The sequence below is a fragment of the Heteronotia binoei genome, chromosome 21 (genome assembly GCF_032191835.1).
Source record: "Heteronotia binoei isolate CCM8104 ecotype False Entrance Well chromosome 21, APGP_CSIRO_Hbin_v1, whole genome shotgun sequence".
NCBI lineage: Eukaryota > Metazoa > Chordata > Lepidosauria > Squamata > Gekkonidae > Heteronotia > Heteronotia binoei.
Window position 1 is genome coordinate 151,181,458 of NC_083243.1, and position 23,435 is coordinate 151,204,892.

Here is a 23,435-nt window from a genome sequence, read left to right on the forward strand (position 1 = left end):
GAAGCCACAGTGTATATAAGTGAGTGTGCTAGATAATGAGTCCCCCATTTTCATGATGCAATGAGCATGTGTAGCAATTGCTAGGACCAAAATATTTCCTACAACCTTCATCACCACAAAAGGATCTTTCTTGGCCATCTTTTTTAGACAGCCTGGTCACAGCTATCATGTCACTGTATCATATCTGGGCGTCATTGCCTCAGAGGGCTTGATCCAAATTTATTCCTGATAAGATCTTGCTACATATAGTCAGTATTCTTTGTTGAAAGGGATCTGAGAGTGGAGAGGATTCATTCAAATGGTACAGTTTTTGTGGAGGTTATTTTGCTTTGCCAACTTCAGTTCTTTTCAGTTCAACATTTTTCCATCATTTCTTATAGCCACCCTAGAGATTTGTTTACACAAATCTACTAAGTACTTGGCCAAGAATGTACTAGACAGAACAACTGCATCAGATGGAACATCAAACAGCATCTACTTCCTGGGTTTCTGAGTAAACTGTTTGCATTTCCCTCTTTTTAGATCCTGAGTAGGGTTGTCAATCTCCAGGCCCCAGTGGGGGATCCTCTAAACAGGGTTGTTCCAATGGGGGATCCTCTAAATAGGGATGTCGCTGTACAATATTCCCAATCTGATGACTTCATCCAGAAGTGATATCATTGCATTGGGGACATCACATGGGGGACAATCTGGTTTTAATTTATTTATTTTCTTCAATTTATATTCCACCCATCCCACAAGCAGCCTCAGGGTAGGTTACAATTCACATAGAAATTGTGACAATAAACAACATCAAATTTAGACCATATATACAATCAGAGAGTTAAAATTTAAAATTAATAGCAACCACACTATAATTTAATCATGCATATTTTAATCATACAATTTGCCCCAAAACTAGAGTTTTTCCTGTGTGATGCCCTCACCCATCCCTGGAATGCCCCCCAAGTACTCCTGCTGAACTGGCAAGGAGACCTGGCAACCCTAATCCTGAATCATCTCCTTAGCAGAGCTGTATTCATTCCAAGAGGGATACTTGCATTATGTGATGGGGGTGCCAGGAGATTGCAAGCATCCTCACGGGCTGGGAGTTCTAATCTCCCCCCTGCTTCTAAGCAAAGTAGGACTGGAGACTACTTCACCCTTACAAACTCTCCTACATACAATGGCTGTATTTCAAACTTATCTGTTTAATCTTTCAAGGTCTCCCAGAGCAACATGCTATCTGCAATACAAAGTGTAGACCCAACATCTTACAATAACTCGGGCATCAGGATAAGATGCTCATCTCAAGGCCATTTAACCCAACCAATTTTAGTGAACAAGGGTGCCAGACAGGGTTGTGTGCTCGCCCCCTTGCTTTTCAATTTGTACATAAATTCACTTCTAACCTCCTTTAATGATTTGGCTTTACATCCTCCCAAGCTCGCCGATCAGCATATTCCAGTTCTGGCGTATGCTGAAGACGTGCTTATACTATCCAGGATGCAGATTGGTATGCGAAGGGCCCTTCGCCATCTAACCCAGACCGGTCTGCAGGAAAAGTTGGAAATTAATCTAGATAAAACCAAGGTTTTAGTTTTCGCCAAACGTTTCAAGGCTCATTGTTGGTTTCTAAATGGTAAACCCATTGAGCAAGTAAAAATTATTAAATACCTGGGGGTGATTTTTCATTATCAGGGTAAGCGTTTGGCACATAAGAACTATGTTGCACAATCTGCGCAAAGAACAGCTGATGCCATCTACCGTTTTTATACCACCAAAGGGGCCAAATTCTTGCCTGCAGCATTAAGGTTGCATACTGCAAAGACCAGGGTCCAGTTGCTCTATGGCGCTGAAATTGCCCCTTATTTAACCACCAAGCCGTTGGAGATAGTACAAACTAAACTCCTGTGCAAGCTTCTGTTTGTTCCCAGTTGTGTGCCAAACACTGCCATCAGGTTGGAATCTGGCATCCCAAGCATCGAGACGTCTATGTGGTTAAACACCCTTTGTTACTTCCTGAAGGTTCTCTCAAAGCCAGGTGGCCTTCCCCATCTGATTTTTTTCGACTCTTTTGTGGGAACTTGGGAGAAAAGGTGTCTAGATCATTTTAGACTCTGTGATCTCTCCCCTGAGTCCCTAGCAATGATGGAACTGAGGGATGCGAAAGAACTTCTGCGCCTGAGGTTGGTGGAGCTTGAACTGAGATCTGCTAGAGCTAGTCTTTCTGCACACATTTTCTTAGGGAAGCAAGCCGAAGTACTGTCCCCAGACAGGTATCTTTTCAACATCACTATCCCAAAATATCGGATAGCTTTCTCAAAAGCACAACTCAACGCACTTTTCTCTTCGGTGCTTTTGGGACGTTACGCTGGGTACCCATATCTGGAAAGATTGTGCCCCTGCAATTGCAATGAGGTTGAAACAATTCTCCACATCGTTTTGCACTGCCCTAATTACAATGACTTGAGGACAAGATTAATCTCTCCGATTCTTGGGTCCTTGGCGGGCAGGCAGGAGGATGAGCAAATTGCCTTCCTCCTGTCTAACGCTCATTCTGATGTTTCATCTAAGATTGTCCGTTTCTGTTATGCTGCTCAGTTGGAAAGGAGGGAAATTGAGAATGTTAATCTTGGTTATGAGTTTTAACAATATGTGTAATAGTAGGAGTCAGGAATTTTGTGTAAGAGGTGATGGGTTTGTTTTTATGATTTTGTTTTTGTTTGTATTAAGCTGGTCGGATGACCGTGAATAAAGAACTACTACTACTGAATAAGAGAACATATTGGAAATGCTGATTATCCCTGCATTTTACAGTGTGAGACAGACCTTGATGAAATCAGAATGTAATTGATCTGATGCTTTTCCATTACACACTCAGTAAATAACAAGAAATCCATGGCACTCAGATATGAGTAGCTGTCTGTTATTTTTAAAAAATCTTCAAAGCACCTTTCATCCTTCATTCAAATGTTTGTCTGTAATGCCAATACATCCATAAGGATATTAGATAACATTTTTTTTGTTTATTTCAATTTTTATTTAAGTTTTTAAAATTTTCTAGGTATATGGATCAGAATTTGCTTCTTACCTGAAGTCCAACACTGTCTGCTTGTCCACCTTTCATTAACTGAGAAATAAAAAGACCACAGCCAAATTCAACACCACCTCTCACACTTATTCCAAGACCTTCAGGGTGCAAACGATCCAGCCTCACTTCTTTCAGTTTTCTGCAAAGTTGAAAGGTAGACTAGGATAACCAGTTGTTACAATATCAGCATTTGAGTGAAGAACAAAAGAAGATCTTGAGATCAAAAGTCCACTTTGCCTATCAAAAGTCACTCTAGTCCAATATCCTGTTTTCTCCAGCTGTCAGAGACCATAGAAGTTTTATTTAGCCATCATAGCCAATACGTATTGGCAGACCAACTCCACACCATTTTTTCTACTCTTCTTTTAAAGGAATCTAATCTCAGAAGTTAATGCACTTTCTGTATCTTCTCCAGTGTTACTATATTATTTTTTTAAATAGAATGACTAGAACTGTGCATGGTATTTCAAATGTAGCCAGCATCACAGCTTTATATACGATCCATGCATTCTTCTATACTTACCTAGATCGCTTAGGTGTGAGTTGATCATACTCCACTTGATGTTTCAAGGGGACAAGAGGACGGATGGCCTCAAACAAAGGCAGTCGACTTGGTTCATTGATTACATATTTCAGATCTCCTACCAACACTGGAAGATTCATGGATCTAGAAAATGAAGTTGAAGATGGTCAGCCCAGGAATGCACAATTAACTATTGATAATACAATATATAATGTTATCTGATTGTTAGTTATGCTAAAGGTTTTTTTATGATAGTATTTTTCTTCTCAGAACAAACTACAAATATTTATTAACAGTATGGATACCAGTGCAGTGATGCTGTATGATGTCCATATTTACTAGTCATGGAGTTCCTGAACTGGTCCTGAGTGACAATGGAACTCAATCTTTGCCTCTGAACTCGGGTTGCCAATCCCCAGGTTCAGGCAGAGGATCCCCCAGTTTGGAGGGGCCCCCCGCTTCAGGACCATCAGAAAGTGTGGGGAGGAGAGAAATGTCTGCTGGGAACACCATTATTCCCTATGGAGACCAATTTCCATAGGGTATAATGGAGAGTTGATCCATGGGTATCTGGAGCTCAAGAGGGGGCACTGTTATTTGAGGTAGAAACACCAAATTTTCAGCATAGCATCCAGTGCCTGACCTCAAAACACCCTCCAAGTTTCAAAAAGATTGGACCAGGGGGCCCAATTCTAGGAGCCCCAAAAGAAGGTGCCCCTATCCATTATTCCCAATGGAGGAAAGGCATTTAAAAGGTGTGCAGTCCCTTTAAATGTGATGGCCAGAACTCTCTTTGGAGTTCAGTTATGCTTGTCACAACCTAGCTCCGGGCTCCACCTCCAAAGTCCCCAGATATTTCTTGAATTGGACTTGGCAACCCTACTCCGAACGTATTACAATTCCAGAATTTTGCAAGTGGTTATAACTTTGTGAAGACAGCTTTCAAAACAGTGAGGACCCAGTTAAAGAAGAATGCAGACCTATATAAGGGACTGATCAAATAAAGAGTTGTCCTCTTTCAAGTGGATACAGGCCTGCAAAGTTGCTCATTTGCAACTGTGTCTGGACCATTCCGCCAGTGGCCCCACAATGGCTCATCACCATGCCAGTAAATATGGACTGATAAAATGGGAAAGCCACAGAAGACAGAGTCAAAAGCAGAATTATGATACAAATTATGAGCCCATGCATGTGAAAATTTGGAGGTTGAAGAGGTTGGTTGACTCTGCGATAAAGGGCCTACGTACATCACTCTTACTGGGCAGTCATACCAAAGGGGCAATTTGGGCAAAACAGTTTCTACTTGACCTGAGGTTTCTGGAAAGAAACTTCAAGACAACAATGAGACAGAACCAATGAAAGACAGTCCACTGAAGGAGAATGCAAAACCCAGATTCAATTAAGAGAAGAAATTATCAATCCAGAAAAGAACTCTACCTTCATGCTACAGAATAAGAGTTGTTGGAGGATATGTCTACCACAGAGGATGAATTTATAGGATTAAAATAAATCTGTTCTTACAATTTCATTAGTAGTTAAAAAAGAGAGAGCAATCGGGGGAGGAGATATAACAGAAGTTCCTGGTTTAGGGGTCAAAGGGAAGACTGGACAAGGAAGACTCCCAAGGGAGACAGGATGGCAGTACATGGAGTGCTTAACACAGATGTATTATTCTGTTATTGCCAAGTGTTAGAAGCTCTTAATCAAAGGTGCCTAGTTTCCCAGTTAAGCATACAGGTGCAATTAGATTTAAATAATGGTATTGTCAAGCATGCATATTTCTGTAACATAATGGTTCCTTCGACAAGGAGCAGATCACCCATCCTCCACTGCTCTCCCTTCCTTTACTACCTTTGGGCAAGTAATAAATCCATCTGGACCAAGGATGTTTATGCTACAGCCTGGCTGATACCACTTTCATGCTGCCTCTCCCCCCAGGTTCACACAGACAGTCTTATCTGAGCTGAAAGAAGTGTGAGAAAGGGAGATGTTTTTAATAGCCTAAATTCCTTAGCAGTAAAAAGGATAGTATGCAGTAACCTCTGAACTCGTGACTCAAGCTGCATCTGTATGATACCCTTTGAAGTTATCCTATATAGCAACTGTGTAACACTGTGTACGTCATTACTTCCAAGGCTTGTGTCCTTGGTAAAGCTTCTGAGTTTCTGAAATAAAGCAACTTTTGATTAAATAACAAAAGACTGTTTATTGTAAATATTGAAGCTTGACAGATATTTCCAAGGTATTACGAAGTTCCTTGAATGCACCACTATGGATGCAAACCTCGTATTGTGTTGAGCTCTGCCACTACTTAGCTTAGAATAATTTTGCTAAGATCAACATAATGGCCTTAGAGTAATTCAGTTCGTATGATCTTTTATGGATAGTAAAGTTCCCATCAGGAATTCCAGTTCTGAATCTTTAGTGAGTCTGATCTCAGCAGAATTATTCTAGGCTAAGCAACAGCAGAACTCAACACAATACTCTCTTGTGCTTTAGGCAACATCTGTCATCACAGATACTAGATATCCTAGTTTATTACTCAAGGTACAAGTGATGCATTATTAATGATAATTAAATGCTTGCTATAATGATGCTATCCTCAAATAATAAAGATAAATCAAACTAAAAATGCAAAATATTTTCACTGGCATAAATAAATAGCTATTGCTTTGGATGACATATTTCTTGTATTATCCTAGAACATTTCAATCTGTATTCATTGTATTTTTAAAAATGTATGCCAGTATAGGTACTGAATTGTAATATTCTAGAATACATATTAGACATGATATATAGATTATAACCACAAAATAGGCTGGTTTTTACAATCTGTCAGCTAGTTATCTAAACTTAATAAAACTTAATAAAAGTAAAATATTAATTTAGTCAATTGCAGGCGAAACAAAAATAGTTTTGTGGTACCACAGGAGCGCCGCTAGAATCAGCCCTACCACAAAGCTGCCTTATACTGAGTAAAATGGTCAGACCTTTGGTCCATTTAACTCAGTACTGTCTACTCTGACTAGCAGTGCTCCTTTCTTATTGTGGCATCAGCTTTCATAGAGCAGAACACACTATGTTTGGTGTGTGAAATGGTAGCCAAAATATAGCCTGAATAAAGAAAGGGGAGGGGGGAGGGGAGATACTTTTTTCAAAATATGGGAGCTACACAACAGACAGCAATCACTGAGATAACATACTATGACTTTGGCATACTCCCAGGGCTGGCCCTGGGAGTATGCCAGACAAACAAAAGCAAGTTTTCACCCACTGGAAGAAAACAAGAATAGAGGGAGGCAGATGAATCTCCTTGGGAAGGGAGTTCCAAAGCTTTGGTACCATGACAAAGAAGGTCCTTTCTTAGGTTTGCCACCCATCTAGCAGCAAATGGCAGGGGCATCCAAAGTAGAACCTCCAAAGATGACCAGAGTAGGTGGTAAAGGTGGTCCTTAAGATATGCTGCCCCCCCTTTTTTTCTGGACTATGTCACCTTGATCTCAGTTGGGTCCGCGAGCTCTCCTGCTTGTGGCCCCCCAGAATCAGGCAGGGGGAGGGGTGCCATGGATGTGACACCCCCAAAGAGGCCCTGGAGGGGTCTCTTTTCGGCATGGGGCTTTTACAGCAAGACAGGGGCACAACGGCAGTTATTCCTGTTCTTTCTGTATGCCCTGAAGCTCTCCCTGTTGTGATTGCCATTACAGCAGCAAGAGGTGAACGCCCGAACACTTGCTTCTCTTCCCTTCAATAAGCTTTTGATCTATCACCTCTCTACTTCAAGCATTACAATTCTACAATGCAAGTAAGTCGTCTTTCAATTGCCAATGGTCAATGGGTCGTTTTTACATTTTAATAAACTGGCAGTTCAAAGGAACGGAAAGAGGTTGATACCTCTAATTTCCCTATGAATGAGGTCGTGAAAAGCTAAAGAACATCTCTAAGTACTGGAAACAATTTGAATTAATCTGAATATGGATACTTAAATTGACGCAGATCCTAATTGGATATTTGTTAAAGAGACTATTATTCGACTGCAATATGGTCTGAACAAAATGAGATACTTGTTAGAGGGATTTCTCCTTGTCATCTGATTTGAAATTCATATGCTAACATTTAAAACTCCAGTTGGAGGAGATTGGGAAGGACGGACTATCTGGGACTCTGAGCTACTTTTCAACCTGGATTAACGGACTGAGTTTGCTTATAGAGAAAATGGCTTTGCTAAGCGAAACTTTTCACAAAAAAAGATATTTTAAGCAGTTTGAAGTCTCTGAGGCAAGATCTTGGTTTATTGACAGAGTTGGTTAAGACACAAATGGGAGCTTTTGTGCTAAAAGCTAGCGAAATCACAAATCTACATGTAATTTTATTTATTTATAATGGTCATAGACCAGCAAACAATTCATAAAAGTCCAATTCATAACCAATAAAAAGTAATATAAATATACAATAATTATTATACACTAAAATATGATACCACCTAAAATATACATAAAATATGAATACAGACTTTAAGACACTGACACTGAAGATGTAAAATTAGTGTTAAAACCAAGGATGAACTAAAAACCCTATCTAGACCTCTTTGTTTCTTCCCTTAATAAATAAATTATTTATTCACTGCTTAAGCCAGCATTTAAAGCAGTAAAATCATACAAAATTAAAACTGATTGTCCATAAAATCATACATAAAAGCCATAAAATACTGTTATAAAACTACTAATATAACAAAAACATGGCAGTTACAGCCAACAGATTGGCAAAGGTGTTTAACCATTTCCTGACTGAATCATTAGAGTTTTCCTTATTCTTGTGGTAAGCCAGTCAAATTTTGCTAATTTGTATGTAACCTCAAGGTTCCTATCGCTTAGAAGATTCTTAAGGAGTTGCAATTTTTGGCTACTGGTAAAATGCAAGTACTTCTCGATGATCATTATAAGCATCACAGTCAAATATGACATGGACTAGAGATTCAATACCATCACTACAGCAGCAGGAACATAATCATTCTTGGAATGGCACCTTTTTGTATCTCCCCTCCACCACCATTGAAGGGAGAACATCCCACCTCATAAGAGTAAATGTTCTCCTGTATTCATTGCTTGTTAAGTGGTATAGATAGGGCATCAGGGTCACCCTGTTAATTGGTTCTGTCAGAGCTCGACATTTGGTTGTGCTATTGAGGTCGTTTTGTCTGACAACGTCCAATATTCTGTTTCACTATCTCCCTAGCATTATCATAAGTGAGAGTTTGGAAAGGCCGTAATAATGAATTCTGTCCTCTATGGCCCTAATCCATCTTGGGACCTTGCAGGTATCTTGCAGAATTAAACTGATCAAGCCCTTAGGAAAAAACATAAGTTTCAACCAGAACTGAATGGCCAAAATCCAAAGCCTCGCTTCTACTGTAATCATGTCAGTTTCTATTCTAATTAATGCATTCGGAATGCCCTGGGGTACCTGGAGAACTGTTTTTAAAAATGTTGATTGGACACTCTCTAGTCTTTTGTAGTTTGTAGTGATGTTGATTGGGGCACCAAATGTTAGCTGGCAGAGGGATTTAGCCTTAAACAATCTAAGGGTTGCAATTATGCATTTATCCCCTTTGCCCCAGTAAAATTTTTGGATAGCCCCCACACTCCTTTTGGCATTTGAGGTAATCATGTTTATATTGGTGGTTCTTCTTCCATTCGCTTGAAACATGTACTTAAAGCATGAAACTTGGTACTTAAAGCATGAAACTTGTTCAATGGGAATAGAATTAAGTACCAATGGTGTGATCTGGGTATCTTTTTGCCATAGGCCATTACTTTGGTTTTAGCGTAATTTACCGCTAGATTGTTTTCTAGGCAATATTGAGTGAAAACTTTCAAGGCTCTTCTGAGGCCTAAGGGAGTCCTTGAAAGTAAAACAGCATAAAGGAGCACCCATATATGTTTGTTACCTAGCATTGGTGGGTGGCATTCTGGTTTATTTATATGCGATGCCAAATCATTGATATAGAAGTTAAATAAGTAGGGGGCCAGGAGGCATCCTTGCTTAACCCCTTTGTTGGTAGAAATGGGGTCTGTCAAATAACCTTGATGGGAATATTTGACCGGATGATTGTTTGATCATAAAGGGCCTGAATAAGAAATAACAGCTGTCTATCAATGTTAGTGGCTCTTAATTTATCCCAGGGGATGGTCCTAGAGATAGAGTCAAAGGCTGACTTCAGGTCTAGAAATGCTGCATATAATGACACACTTGAGTTTGAGGAATATTTTACAATCAAGTGGTCCAACAGCATGCAGTGGTTTAATAATTTACCGCTAGATTGTTTTAGATTTAGATTTAGATCTGTCAGCTGCCTTTGACACGGTTGACCATCAGCTACTGACTAGCCGCCTTGCTGATGTGGGGATTCGGGGATCTGCCTTACAGTGGCTGACCTCCTTTCTCCAAGATCAGGGACAAAGGGTGGTGATAGGGGAGGAAGCATCCCAGAGGCACTCTCTTAGTTGTGGGGTGCCGCAGGGAGTGGTCCTATTCCCGATGCTATTTAACGTCTATATGCGCCCCCTTGCTCAGATTGTCAGGAGGTACGGACTGGGTTGCCATCAATATGCAGATGACACCCAGCTCTATCTATTGATGGGTGGCCAGTCTGACTGTACCCCGGAAAATCTAGACCTGGCATTACAAGCCGTGGCTTCTTGGCTCAGGCTGAGTCGGCTGAAATTGAATCCGACGAAGACGGAGGTTCTCTACCTGGGTCGAGGCGGTCCGGGGAGAGAGATCCAGCTGCCGGCTCTTGACGGGGTACCACTGATACTGGTCCCTAAGGTCAAGAGCTTAGGCATGCTTCTTGAGTCCTCCCTTACAATGGAGGCTCAGGTGGCAGCCACTGTTAGATCTGCCTTCTTTCATCTTCGGCAAGCGCGGCCGCTGGCTCCTTACCTGGAGCGCAATGACTTAGCGACGGTAATCCATGCTACGGTCACCTCAAGAATAGATCACTGTAATGCTCTCTACATGGGGCTACCCTTGACGCTAACCCGGAGACTACAACTAGTGCAGAACGCTGCGGCACGGCTGTTAATGGGGCTGCCGCGACGGGAGCACATTCAGCCAGTGCTGAGAGAGCTGCACTGGTTGCCTGTTGTCGGTCACTTCCGGGTTCCTGTCCTCCATCTCGACCTGTGTTATTAGTGACAGGCTGCTTCGGCGTGCCGCTGCGCCGGCCCCCTGGGTCCCACAACGATGGGACCGATGCCACAGGGATGGGCTCGAAACACTCTATAACCCCTCAAAAGAACAGCAGTCTAGCTCGCTTCCCCCGAGCCCTGCCGCCATAAGCCTCAAGGGGGCTCATTTTGCGGCATCTCCCGGCGGGCACCCGCACGGGACACATATCAAATGAAAGAGGGGGCGCAGGGCTATCAGAAACAGCCAACGGAGGGAGTCGGGAGACCACCCCACTGGGGGATCCACACCCCGAAAGTGATGAAGGTGGCGCAGATAGAGCCAACAGAGCAAACAGGACAAAATAAATAGGCTGCATTATGCAGCACAGTCTCACTGGAATCTCACTGGAATCTGACTGGCTTCTCAGCGTGGAACCCGTTCTCTCTAGTCTTCTCACTTTGAAAAAAGTAAAAGAAGAGTTTCATTTAACTTTGCTTCCCCCTTTCCCTCTCTATAAATAATCTTGGTGTTTCCGGCGGTGATATTTGGGGGATTTTTGGGGACGTCACAGGAAGTGCTGTGAAGTCACTTCCTGTTTCCGGCAGTGGCATTTGGGGGAAATGATGTCATTTGGGGGAAATGATGTCACAGGAAGTGACGTCACTTCCTGCTCCCGGCAGGTGGCGCGGGGAAATGATGTCACAGGAAGTGATGTCACTTCCTGCTTCCGGCAGGTGGCACGGGGGAAATGATGTCACAGGAAGTGACGTCACTTCCTGTTTCCGGCGGTGGCATGACATCACCGGAAGTGACGTCACCGGAAGCACCCCTACCTTCCCCCCCCCCAAAAGGTGTCCCTGGCTGGCCTTCAGACATTATGGCCACCCTAGGCCTAACCCAACATGGTGCAGCCCTATAAGGTCTCATTTATGTCAGATTTGGCCCTTATAACAAATGAGTTCAACACCCTGGTCTAGGGGAACTAACAGGATTGTACTCCATCTCTGATTGCAGGCCATCTGCCATGGCAACCAAGGCTGATTCAGTCCCATGACCAGGCCTGAATTCAGACTGGAATGGATCCAACCTATCCACTTCATTAAATAATCCCTGAAATTGCCCAGCCACCGCTTGTTCAATCACCTAGTTAAAGAATGGTACATTTGAGACTGGACACAAGTTACTTACCTCTCCTGGGTTCAGAGTATGGTTGTTAAAGGAGTGACTACATCACTGGTCACTTCAAGCCATGAGTGACCATCCCCCTTCTCAGGAAGGCATTTCCTGTCTCTCAGACCCCGTCTGCCAATCCCTTCCCCAGAAGATTTAAGCAGCCAGGAGGGGCAAGGGTCATACAAGTAGGTCTCAAACTTCTCAGAATCTTGTCTACATAGACAGAACAAGCTTAATTGTACAACTGGACATATTGGCACCCTGGGGTCATTCAGTCTTGTCATTGCTAATGTAGAGTCTTATATGTGCCTTATATGAATCTGCTTAGCCACTGAGAGGTTGTGTTATGTGTGTCTCACATTCAAAAGTGAGCCTATGGAGGAGCAACTAGGGGGACAAAATCCTGGGGGCCTGGTTACCCAAGAACCTGCGCAAGATGCTGCTGGCATATGGTTATACATTCTGTAGCCTTGTTGCTTAGAAGAAGGAGGGTGACCTTGAACAAATCGCTATCTCTCAGCCTGGCCTTCTCATAGGGGTATTTTGAAGATGAAAAACTGCAAGCATTTACACTGCCCTGAACTCCTTGAAGAAAAAGTGTTGGGTATAAATCTGAGCCGTGGAATGGGAAAAATACACCTAAAGATAGCATGAATAGACTATCAACTGGTTAACTAGTTTGTTTTCATCATATTTGGTTTTAATCTGGGTGATGTGAAGAGGTTCCCAGGAGAAATAGTTTAGTAAAAGTCCATGGTTTTTGCAACTCTGCAGGGCGGCTACAAGAAGATATTGGATTTATATCCTGCCCTATACTCTGAATCTTAGGGTGCATTCATACTACACTAATTAATGTGTTTTACATCCAGATTTTTGCTATTCTTACACAGTAAAATCCGAATGTAAAACGCATTAGTTAGTGTAGTGTGAATGCACTCTCAGAGTGGTCACATTATCCTATAACTTCCCGCCCCACACACGCAACAGACACCATGTGAGGCAGGTGGGCTGAGAGAGCTCTTACAGCAGCTGCCCTTTCAAGGACAACTCCTATGAAAGCTATGGCTAACCCAAGGCCATTCCAGCAGCTGCAAGTGGAAGAGTGGGGAATCAAACCTGGTTCTCCCAGGTAAGAGTCCACGCACTTAACCACTACACCAAACTGGTGTAGGATTCTTGTTGGTGGTACCTCTAATGTGAAATGTCCTACCTAGTGCTTTGTCATGGTGCCTTTTCTCCCAGGTGCTTTTTAAAAATCAGAATATGTGTGGATAGTGTGCCCAAAGATGGTTTTAGGGTTTCATATCTTTGTTTAGTTGCTCTTGTGGTTTATTGGTTTTAATTGTTACCATTTTTGCTTTAAGTTTGTTGGTGGTTTATGGCTTTACAATTATTTTAAACCACCACAAGAGCCTTCTGCTGAGAAGCATATTTAAATAAATACAAACAAAGGCCTTTGGTATTTGATTCTGAGATTGCCTTTAAAGATTATTATTTACTTGCCAAAATATTGATTTAAGACACTGAATGGATTTCACTGAAGTCCACGGATCATAACAATGCAACATTGATCATCTATCGATCTGACTTATGGCAACCCTTTAGAGGTGGTTTGCCATTGCCTGCCTCCATGTTAGGACCCAGATATTCCTTAGAAGTCTCCCATTCAAATACTAGCCAGGGCTGACCCTGCTTAGCTTCCAAGATCTGATGAGATCAGGGTCACCTGGGCCGTCCAGGTCAGGGAGGGAGGGAGGGAGAGAGGGGGGGGGGAAGAGAGATTGATTGATTTATAACATTTCACTATTTAGTGACAGGAAAGATAAATGCTTGGGGCATCTATTAGTTTTCCAATGCCATGAAAGTGTTAAATAATTAACTGTGTTGAATTCATCCTGATTTCACAAGCAGCAGGCTGAACTTTATGAATGGAGAAGCAATTAGCCCCACAAGAAAGTAAACCAGGTCCATAGCCAAAGCTACAACAAAACTATAGCCAATCACAAAGACCACATGGACACAAGGAAGCATCTACATTTCACTCCTTTAGAGCTCCTATTAATCAAAAAATGTCTATGAACCTCTCAGCTGTGAAGAGTGGAAAAATATTCTCATCTCCTCTAACAACAACAACAAGGTCAGATTTCAATTCTATTTCTACTGTTAGATCCTGTGAAGCTCACTGTAACAAAAATAATAATAATGATAATATGGAATTTGTTGATGATATTTATACTACAATAACAAAACACACAGTCACAAATAATAATGAAATAAAATAAACAACAAATGGACTACATTTTCAGTATTCTAAAGTATGTAGAGGGCTTATGTTCCCTAATGGCAAAAGTTGCAAAAAAGGTATGCTATGACTCTTTTACTTTCTTGTTTGCTTACACATCTTATAATAAGTCTTAGGAAATAAAGCACTCTATTCACAAACAAGCATAATTGTCCCTTGGTTGTGCTGTTTAAATACTGAATTCATTTTGCCAACATGAAACTGTGAGAACCTTTGCCTAATTTCCTATGGGCTACTTATTTGTTTAGAACATACATACTAGAACATTGTCACTCACAAACCAAAGCAATGCAATACAATCATAAAAACAGATTCACAAAAACTTAGTGGCAAGTGTCATACTGCCACAGATTGTATTCCCACAAGTGTAAAAGCTTACACTTTTACAAAGTACAAAGTGAGAACTTACTGGTGGTACATCCGTAGCACATCATAAAGATAGTCTTTTTCTGCTTCATTATCAATTAAGAGGTCAACCTGAGAAAGAAATGATTTCACTGTTACTCTCTGACAAATTATGGATGTAATCAAACAGCAGTTTTTTAATTCACAAAATGCATGCTGAAAGGCAGTGGATGAGAAGAATTTAAAACCACAATAGTACCTGCTTTTTAAAAAAAAGATCAATGGAACTTATGACTAATTCAGTTAAAAATCTATTTATCACACACTAAAGTGCAACAAAGTTTGAGTCCAGTGGCACCTTAAAGAAAGTACATTATAATATCAAAATATCTTACCTGATAATGACTATGTTGTTGAATAAATGTTTTCAGAAACCTTTTAGGCCATTCAGCAATGTAGCACATGACCAGAAATGAAAATGACTCAGATATATTTGGTGAGTAACAGAGTTAAGATACAAATTTCAGCATCTTTCTGATGGGACTCTAAACTAGATTACTCCTTTTAGCTCTGATGCCTTGACAGAGCTTGCTGCCGGATAGTTATTCTTTCCTCACTCTCTGTAACAGCATGTTCGCTTAAACTAGTGTCAGATTACAAGACTTTCACTTTGCTAACTGTTCTAAAATAAATAAATAAATAAATAAAAGTATAAAGTCCAAGTGTATCATGTAGCACAATTTGCCTTTGTGGGCACTCTTGAAGCCATACAGACTACTAAACTAGTACCTGAGAAGTTTCCATAACAGTAAATGTCAATGATTTAGGAGTGGTTATTTTACTAACAGCCAAACACTCACTACATAATTCAAAGCCGGTTATAAAAAGAACATATGAAGCAGCCTTATACTGAGTCAGATCACTGCCTATCTAGGCCAGTATGTCTATTCTGACAGGCAGCAGCTCTCTGAAATCCACTTAAATAGAAATGTTGAGGATTAAACTTGCCACCTTCTGTATGCAGACTATATATGAGTACTGAACTCTCACCCCTCTCTTGAAGCAGAAGAGGGGAATATGAATATATACTGCCATATATCGAAGCAACATTTAAAATAACCTTTGTAAAATTCAAAGTGCATTATGCAGTCATATAATACAGTCCTGAGTGTATTTACTTAGATGTAAAAGTCATTATATTGAATAGGGCTTGCTCCTTAATAAGTATGCCTATGACTTAGCTCCCACTCTCCAGTGACCATTTTTTTCTTCTACTCTACCCTCTGTCTCCTTTCTCTCTCTGTAGCACTTCCACCAGCCATGCCACCAATCAGTAGGTATCAGAAAGGACAGTGGAGCACTGAAGTGGAAAGTGCATCCCCACATTTTCTTCTTCCAAGCTTCTTGCTGCTGCCATTGCTACCATCACTGCTGATGGGGGGGGGGGGGGCAGATAGTGTCAGGCTTTCCCATCTGTACCACTTTTCTCCACAAAAGGGACCTAAAGCAGCTTATGTCATTCTCCTCTATTTTATCCACACAACAACAGTGAGGCAGGTTAGGCTGAGTGTGTGATTGGCCCAAAGTTACACAGTGAACTCCCAAGGCAGAGTGGGTATTCAAAGCTGGGTCTTCCAGATCATAATGTGAAACTCTGATCATTCCACAACACTTGCTTTTGTGGCTACTATTGAACAGTGACACCCATCTGGGCCTGGATGAGATATGCAAATCATGTGGTAGCAAATGGCCAGGTGGTTGCTGTTGGACTTGGGTCCACTAAGCCCCCCCTGAGCCCTGCCCTTACCTCCTCAGAGACACCAAGGCTTGAAGGCTACCAATGGCCACAGAGACCATTCATTTCTTAAAGGTACAGTCATTGCTTCTACTGTTTGTGAAAATTTTAATCTCTCTCTCTCTCTCCCCCCCCCCTTCCCCTCAGCTTTTCTTAGATTTGTAAAAAAGATCAGTCTTATCTGTCATGACACTAATCTCTGGATTTAAATATCCACATATGAGGCAGATCAGGCTTCAAAGTCTGATGGCAGGGACTAACCCTCCTGACTATGACTTGGTAGGGTCTGGGATGAAGGAGCAGGCAGGATCTGGAGCCCAAGGTTAGTGGCTTTGCAAACCCCTTAATCCAGCAAACGTCCATTCCTCACCCCCATCTTAAATAGGCTGGGGGGGAAGCAGCTTCAGCTATTCTGAACGTGATGGACTACCGGGACCATGAAGGACCTGCCACTAACAACCCATCAAATAACTCCGTGCTAAAATAGCAAAACAATTGAAACCAACATGTATACATCCACTATATTCAATATCAAATCCAAATATCAATAATAATAATATAACAAATATTGAAATATACAAATTATGAGAGACCATACAAAAACTACTCCATCTGGAAAGCACTCTTATTCCTACTGTCTCTTAAATGATCAATGTCCTCATCAATTTATAGTCATAAATGCAGTCCGACGATCTTGATGACCGGTCCTTAAATCGTTTTGAGTCTCAAAGCTCTTCTTCTCGGGACCGTCTTCTTCTAGTGTGTCGTGCAGAAGGTAAGTAGTGTCTGGAAACTACTTTACATGTCTCACTGTGTCTTATTCATTTTGCCTTACTATCAACAATTCAAAATGCATTATGCTGAAACATTTCTGTAAACTCCATTCAAGTCTGCTCTCCAAACTGCTCCATCTCTTCAAGTTACAGACACCCTATCCAAAATGAAATATTTGAAGAATATGATTAAAGAAAACAAGACAGATCCCAATCATTATTCAATCTGTCCAGCACCAGGAACGGATTGAATAATGGATAGGGTGTCTGTAACTTTAAGGGACGCTGTGATGTGCAGCACCTGCGAATATATAATCATGTGATCACTGAATGTTTTTCTTGAGGTTGATTGTGAAGTATTTTGAAGCTTAATTCTCTTATGAAAATTGTATAATGGCATTTTGAAGTTATGTATTTTTGCTGTACATGTTTGTGTATCCATGATTTGTATTTCTATTGGTGAATTTTAATGTTTTATGTATGCAGCTTGTAGAAGCTTAGAGTGAAACAGGGCATCACGTAAACCCTGTCACGTTGGATTGTGTCTTGCTGCATTGGATATCTCACTCGTTATGTCTGGAAGGAAGATATTATGGAGTGCTGGACTCCTTATAAGAAACAACCTCTACACCACCGCCAGGACCTTCTGTTTTTGGAGCTTTTGCCATTGATTGCTATGTGTAAGACTTTGGTTACGGGCATGGTCAGCACTCTCACTTTTTGTATATGATTAATTTCATTATGAGTTTGTACATTTTCTACAATCTTTTTAAATTGTTGATAAGTATTGTGTATTAATTGAGGTTGGTTTTTCATAGAGGCCTGTGTGCCTTTTCCCCCTGCTTCAATTTTCCATGTTACTCTGTTTGGTTGCCTTAACCCCCTGGTTTGGAGGCTCTCCCCCCGCTTCAGGGTTATCAGAAAGCAGGAGGGGGGAATGTCTGCTGGGCACTCCATTATACCCTATGAAGATTGATTCCCATAGAGTATAATGGAGAATTGATCTGTGGGCATCTGGGGCTCTATGGGGTCTGTTTTTGGAGGCAGAGGTGTAAGTCTAAGAGGTGTTGGGGAATTAGTTTGGTGGGCAACTAGACTCAGCGAGATCCAGGACTTGTGTATACAGGAGATATCTCCCAGGAAAATCACCCAATAATGAGATGTTCACTTAAGCAAATAGTATTTATTGTAAAAATCAGGCAAGCATACAAGAAGGTACCATATTTTTCGGACCATAAGACGCACTTCCCCCCCCCAAAAAAAAGTGGGGGGGAAAGTGTGTGCATCTTTGGAGCGAAGGTACCTTCCTCCGGGGGGGGCGATCCGCTGCCTCTGCCTCTGATCCCGGCGCTTCCCCCGCGCCTGGCTGCCTGGCTCCAGCTTCTTCCAGCAAGCGCTGGGATTGCTCCACACTGCCTCCACCGCAAACCCAGTGCTTCGTGAGCGCCGGCTGCGGAGGGGCAGTGTGCTTCCTCCGTGCCTGTCTGCCTGGCTCCAGCTCTGCTTACAGCAAGCGCCAGGATCGCTCCCTCCGCCCTCCGATCCCGGCGCTTGCTTTAAGCATTAGCACTGGAGCCAGGCAGACAGGCACAGAGGAAGCACCCGCCCCCTCCACAAACCCAGCGCTTCATGAGCGCCGGCTGTGGAGGGGGCAGCGTGCTTCCTCCGTGCCTGTCTGCCTGGCTCCAGAGCTGATGCTTAAAGCAAGCGCTGGGATTGGAGGGCGGAGGGAGTGATCCTGGCACTTGCTGTAAGCGTCAGAGCTGGAGCCAGGCAGACAGGCACGGAGGAAGCACGCTGCCCCCTCCGCAGCCGGCGCTCGCGAAGCGCTGGGTTTGCGGTGGGGGCAGCGTGGAGCGATCCCAGAGCTTGCTGGAAGAAGCTGGAGCCAGGCAAGCAGGCGAGGGGGAAGTGCCAGGATCGGAGGCGGAGGCAGCGGATCGCCCCCCAGGAGGAAGGTGCGTCCTATGGTCCGGAGCGCCTTATGGACCGAAAAATGCGGTATATTCATTCAGCACACATACAGACTTAAGAAATAAAGCATAAAATTGACAGAGGTAACATGGGGATATACAAACAGGGCAATAATTACCAGTCACAGTCTTCAAGGAAGGTTCCAATGGTGACGAAAAAGGGAATGGGGGAAAGGACCCTAAAACTGATCAGTTTTAAACAGCAAGGTAGGGGTACTGTCAGATGCACACCTGAGGATCATTGGGTCACATCTTTTAAGGACTACCTTGAGCCCTTAGGGGGAGGGAGGTCCAAGGACCTATGACATGGGGTTAGGTGGGTCATGATGCTGGTACATGACCTCAGAGAGGGGGAGGCTCCAGGATGATGTTTGGAAAGTGACCTAGGATAAAGGGATTAACAAGCTACACAAACTTATTTAAAATGATAATAGAGGGCCGAATTGATACCTAAAGTGACATCTGATTTACATAATAGCACTGGACTCCAGGTTGAGCTTGGCTTTCCACGTCTTTCTCTTCAGGCTGGCACAGTCTTTTGTGTAATGTTCCACTGACGATAAGCTTGGGCGGTCTGGCAGGATCCACACTTAAGATAAGCATGATTGCCTTATGCAAACGTCTGAAGTAACCACTGGATATGTGGGGCTCCCACTTCTCCCTTATGGCATCTGGAAGTGCATGAAGATGATCACTGGTGGTGTTAGCCTTCACAATGGCTTCCATCAAACAGAGCTGAAGACCACCTGACTGGACAGCTCATGGTGGCAGCGCGACCTCTTTCACTGCAGATACCAGGGATTTGCGCACACGGGGAGGATGGTTTAGTCAAGCTAGGACCCATCAGAGAAGGAACTGCTGCAAAGATGAGACCCACAGCATTCTCATAGGCCTGTTAGGAAATGGCTGGTCAAAGTCAATGTTTTAGTGCAGATGTGTGTGAGTTGCAACTCCAGGCATCCTGGCAACCATGCCAGTGATCACGATGTCCGCATATACACAAAAACAGGGAGTCCTCGCTCACAGAGGCACCAAATTTGCAGCATAGCATCCGGTGCCTCTCCTCAAAATACCCCCCCCCCCAGTTTCAAAAAGATTGGACCAGAGGGTCCAGTTCTATGAGACCCAAAAGCAGCTGCCCCTATCTATTATTCCAAATGGAGGAAAGGCGTTTGAAATGAGCATGGTCCCTTTAAATGGGATTGCTAGAATTCTCTTTTGAGTTCAGTCATGCTTGTCACACCCTTGCTCCTGGCTCCACCCCCAAAGTCTCCTGGCTGTACCCCCAAAGTCCCTAGATATTTCTTGAGTTGGAAACCCCACATGGGAGTGTTCCAAGGGAATATCTGCAGTGGTGAGAATACATGAGTAGCCTCCTTCATCCCCTTAAAAGACATTTTACCTCTATGTGGCATATTAGAGTTGCTGCCAGTCAAAACTTCAGCACCAAGAATGAGGATCCTGAATGCCTCACTTTCAATGGAGGCCCAGGTCACTGTAGTTGCCAAGTCGGTCTTTTATCACTTTCAGCTGGTCAGGCATCTGGTTCCCTATCTCACCTCCCAGGACCTAGTTAAAGTGATCCATTCAATGGGCACTTCCAGGCTGGGATACTGTAACTTGCTCTACACAGGACTACCCTTGAACCTGACCTGGAAACTGCAGCTAGTGCAGAATGTGGTGGCACGCTTGCTGATCATGATGTCTATGCAGATGCACGTTCAGCCACTGCTCCACCAACAGCACTGGCTGCCAATAGAATACTAGTTCTGGTTCAAGGTTATAATACTGACCTTTAAAGCCATATGAGGCCTGGGACGTGCATACCTACAAGACTGTCTCTTCTCATATGTGCCCCGGAGAGCCTTGTGCTTAGATGAATAACATCTACAGGTAGTCCCTGGCATGCAGGGCTTTTTTTGAGCAGGTATGCACAGGAACGCAGTTCCGGCTGGCTTGCGGTAAGGCGTTTAGCCTAATATGCAAAAAAATTCCTGCTGGGCTTTTTCTACAAAAAAAGCCTTGTGTGAAACAATGATGATGTCAGGGGGTGTGGCCTAATAAACAAATGAGTTTCTGCTAGGCTTTTTTTTTTTTTAAAAAAAGTCCTGCTGGCATGAAAGATACCCGCTAAGCCTCAACCAGGGCCAGGACTTTTTCTGCCCTGGCCCTGGTGTGTTGGAACATGCTCCCATGTGAGATCAGGGCCTGTGGGACTTGCTGCAGTTCTGCAGGGCCTGTAAAATGGAGCTGCTCCACCAGACCTTTGGCTGAGGTGGCTGGTTGGTCCATCTTGGCCTCCCCTGCCCCACAGAACTGCTGCCCAGAAAATTACTTTCTAGAAACATGTGAAGTCATTCCACAGGAGTCATTAAAGTCTGTCCTGAGTCTTTTTTAGTTTCAAACAATTTAGTAACATATGGTAATAAATTTCAATTTCTTACATCATTACTTTTTTTTTATCTATCCCATGTATTACTTTCTACCCACCCCTCCCCCCGTTACTTGACCCCCGCTGGTGTTATATCCTTAAAATCTTAATATTAAAGGTACCCTTAATTAATAAGAACCAAAATTAATATCCTCCTCCCTCTTGTACTTAGTCATTATCAAAAATTGTCCAATGTCCTTTTATTTTCCACTCTTTTCCTACATATATTCTGAACTTTTCCCACTCCATCTTAAATACTTCTAAATCATAATCTCTTAAGGTCCTTGTTAACTTGTCCATTTCACTCCATGTCATAACTTTTACAATCCAATCCCATTTCTCTGGTATTTTTTCTTGCTTCCACAACTGCGCATACAATGTCCTAGCAGCTGAGAGCAAGTACCAAATTAAAGTTCTATCTTCTTTTGGAAATTTTTCCATTTTTAATCCCAACAGAAAAGTCTCTGCAACTTTGTTAAATTCGTATCCCAAGATCTTAGAAATCTCTTGTTGAATCATCTGCCAATACTTTTTCGCTCTTTCACAAGTCCACCACATATGGTAGAAAGAACCTTCATGTTTTTTACATTTCCAACATCTATCTGGCATCTTATTGTTGATCTTTGCCAACTTTTTAGGAGTCATATACATCATCTTAAAGCAATTTTCTTTAATACTCTGACATGTTGAGAGTTTCATAGAGATCTTCCACAAATATTCCCATGTGTCCATCTGTATTTCTTTATTTACATTAATTGCCCACTTAATCATTTGAGATTTCACTACGTCATCTTCCGTAGACCATTTTAAAAGTAACTTATAGATTTTCGAAATTAATTTTTCATTATCTCCAAGCAGAACTTTTTCCATTTCTGTTTGTTCTCGTCTTATTCCTTCAGTTTTAACATCGCTTTCCACCAAACTTTTTATTTGTAGCATTTGAAACCAATCATATTTATTATTCAACTCTTCAGCAGTTTTCAATTCTATTTTACCGCTTTGTATTTTTAGTAATTGATTATATGACATCCCTTTTTCCTCTCCTGTCTCAGCTGTTATTCTTATTACTTCTGCTGGCACTATCCATAGTGGTTTTCTCTCATCGCCATATTTCTTGTACTTCATCCAAATATTTAGTAGATTATTTCTTATATAATGGTGAGAAAAAAAAACTATCCAACTTTTTCTTTCCATAGTACATATAAGTATACCAGCCGAATTTATTTCCATGACCTTCCAACGTCAAAAGGTTTTTATTCAACAGTGTCACCCAATCTTTTATCCACACTAGACAAACTGCTTCATGATATAATCTTAAATCTGGTAGTTGAAATCCTCCTCTTTCTTTAGCATCTGTTAAAACTTTCATTTTAATCCTTGGTTTTTCCCCGGCCCATACAAATTCTGAAATCTTTCTTTGCCATTTATTAAATTGTGTACTGTCTTTCACAATCGGAATAGTTTGAAACAAATACATTATTCTCAGAAAAATGTTCATCATAATTGCAGCTATTTTACCAAGCAATGACAAATTAAGCTTGTTCCATTTTATCATATCTTCGTCCATTTTACGCCATAACTTTTCATAATTGTTTTTAAACAGATCAATATTCTTCATTGTTATTTCCACGCCCAAATATTTTACTTTAGGGGTAACTTCACATCCCGTTAATCTCTGCAATTCTTTTTGTTTACTTACTTGCATATTTTACACAAAATTTTTGACTTTTCTTTATTAACATAAAGCCCCGCCAATTCTCCAAAATCTTGTATTTTGGCTAACAACAAAGGTGTTACTTGCATAGGATTTTCATTTATAAACAATATATCATCTGCAAATGCTCTATATTTATAGGAAAATCCTTTAATTCTTGTTCCTT

The 23,435-nt window shown here is 41.9% G+C and overlaps 1 protein-coding gene across 1 annotated transcript in view; it reads right to left on the minus strand.

Moving 5' to 3' along the window:
- The window catches only part of USH1C (USH1 protein network component harmonin), a 174,030-nt gene that overhangs the window by 144,947 nt on the left and 5,648 nt on the right, over positions 1-23,435 (minus strand). Inside the window, exons 2-4 of the mRNA XM_060262188.1 lie at positions 14,648-14,715; positions 3,597-3,740; positions 3,074-3,212 (exon numbers count right to left, since the gene is read on the minus strand). Coding sequence (XP_060118171.1) covers positions 3,074-3,212; positions 3,597-3,740; positions 14,648-14,715 — 351 coding nt within the window. The remainder of the gene's footprint in view (positions 1-3,073; positions 3,213-3,596; positions 3,741-14,647; positions 14,716-23,435) is intronic.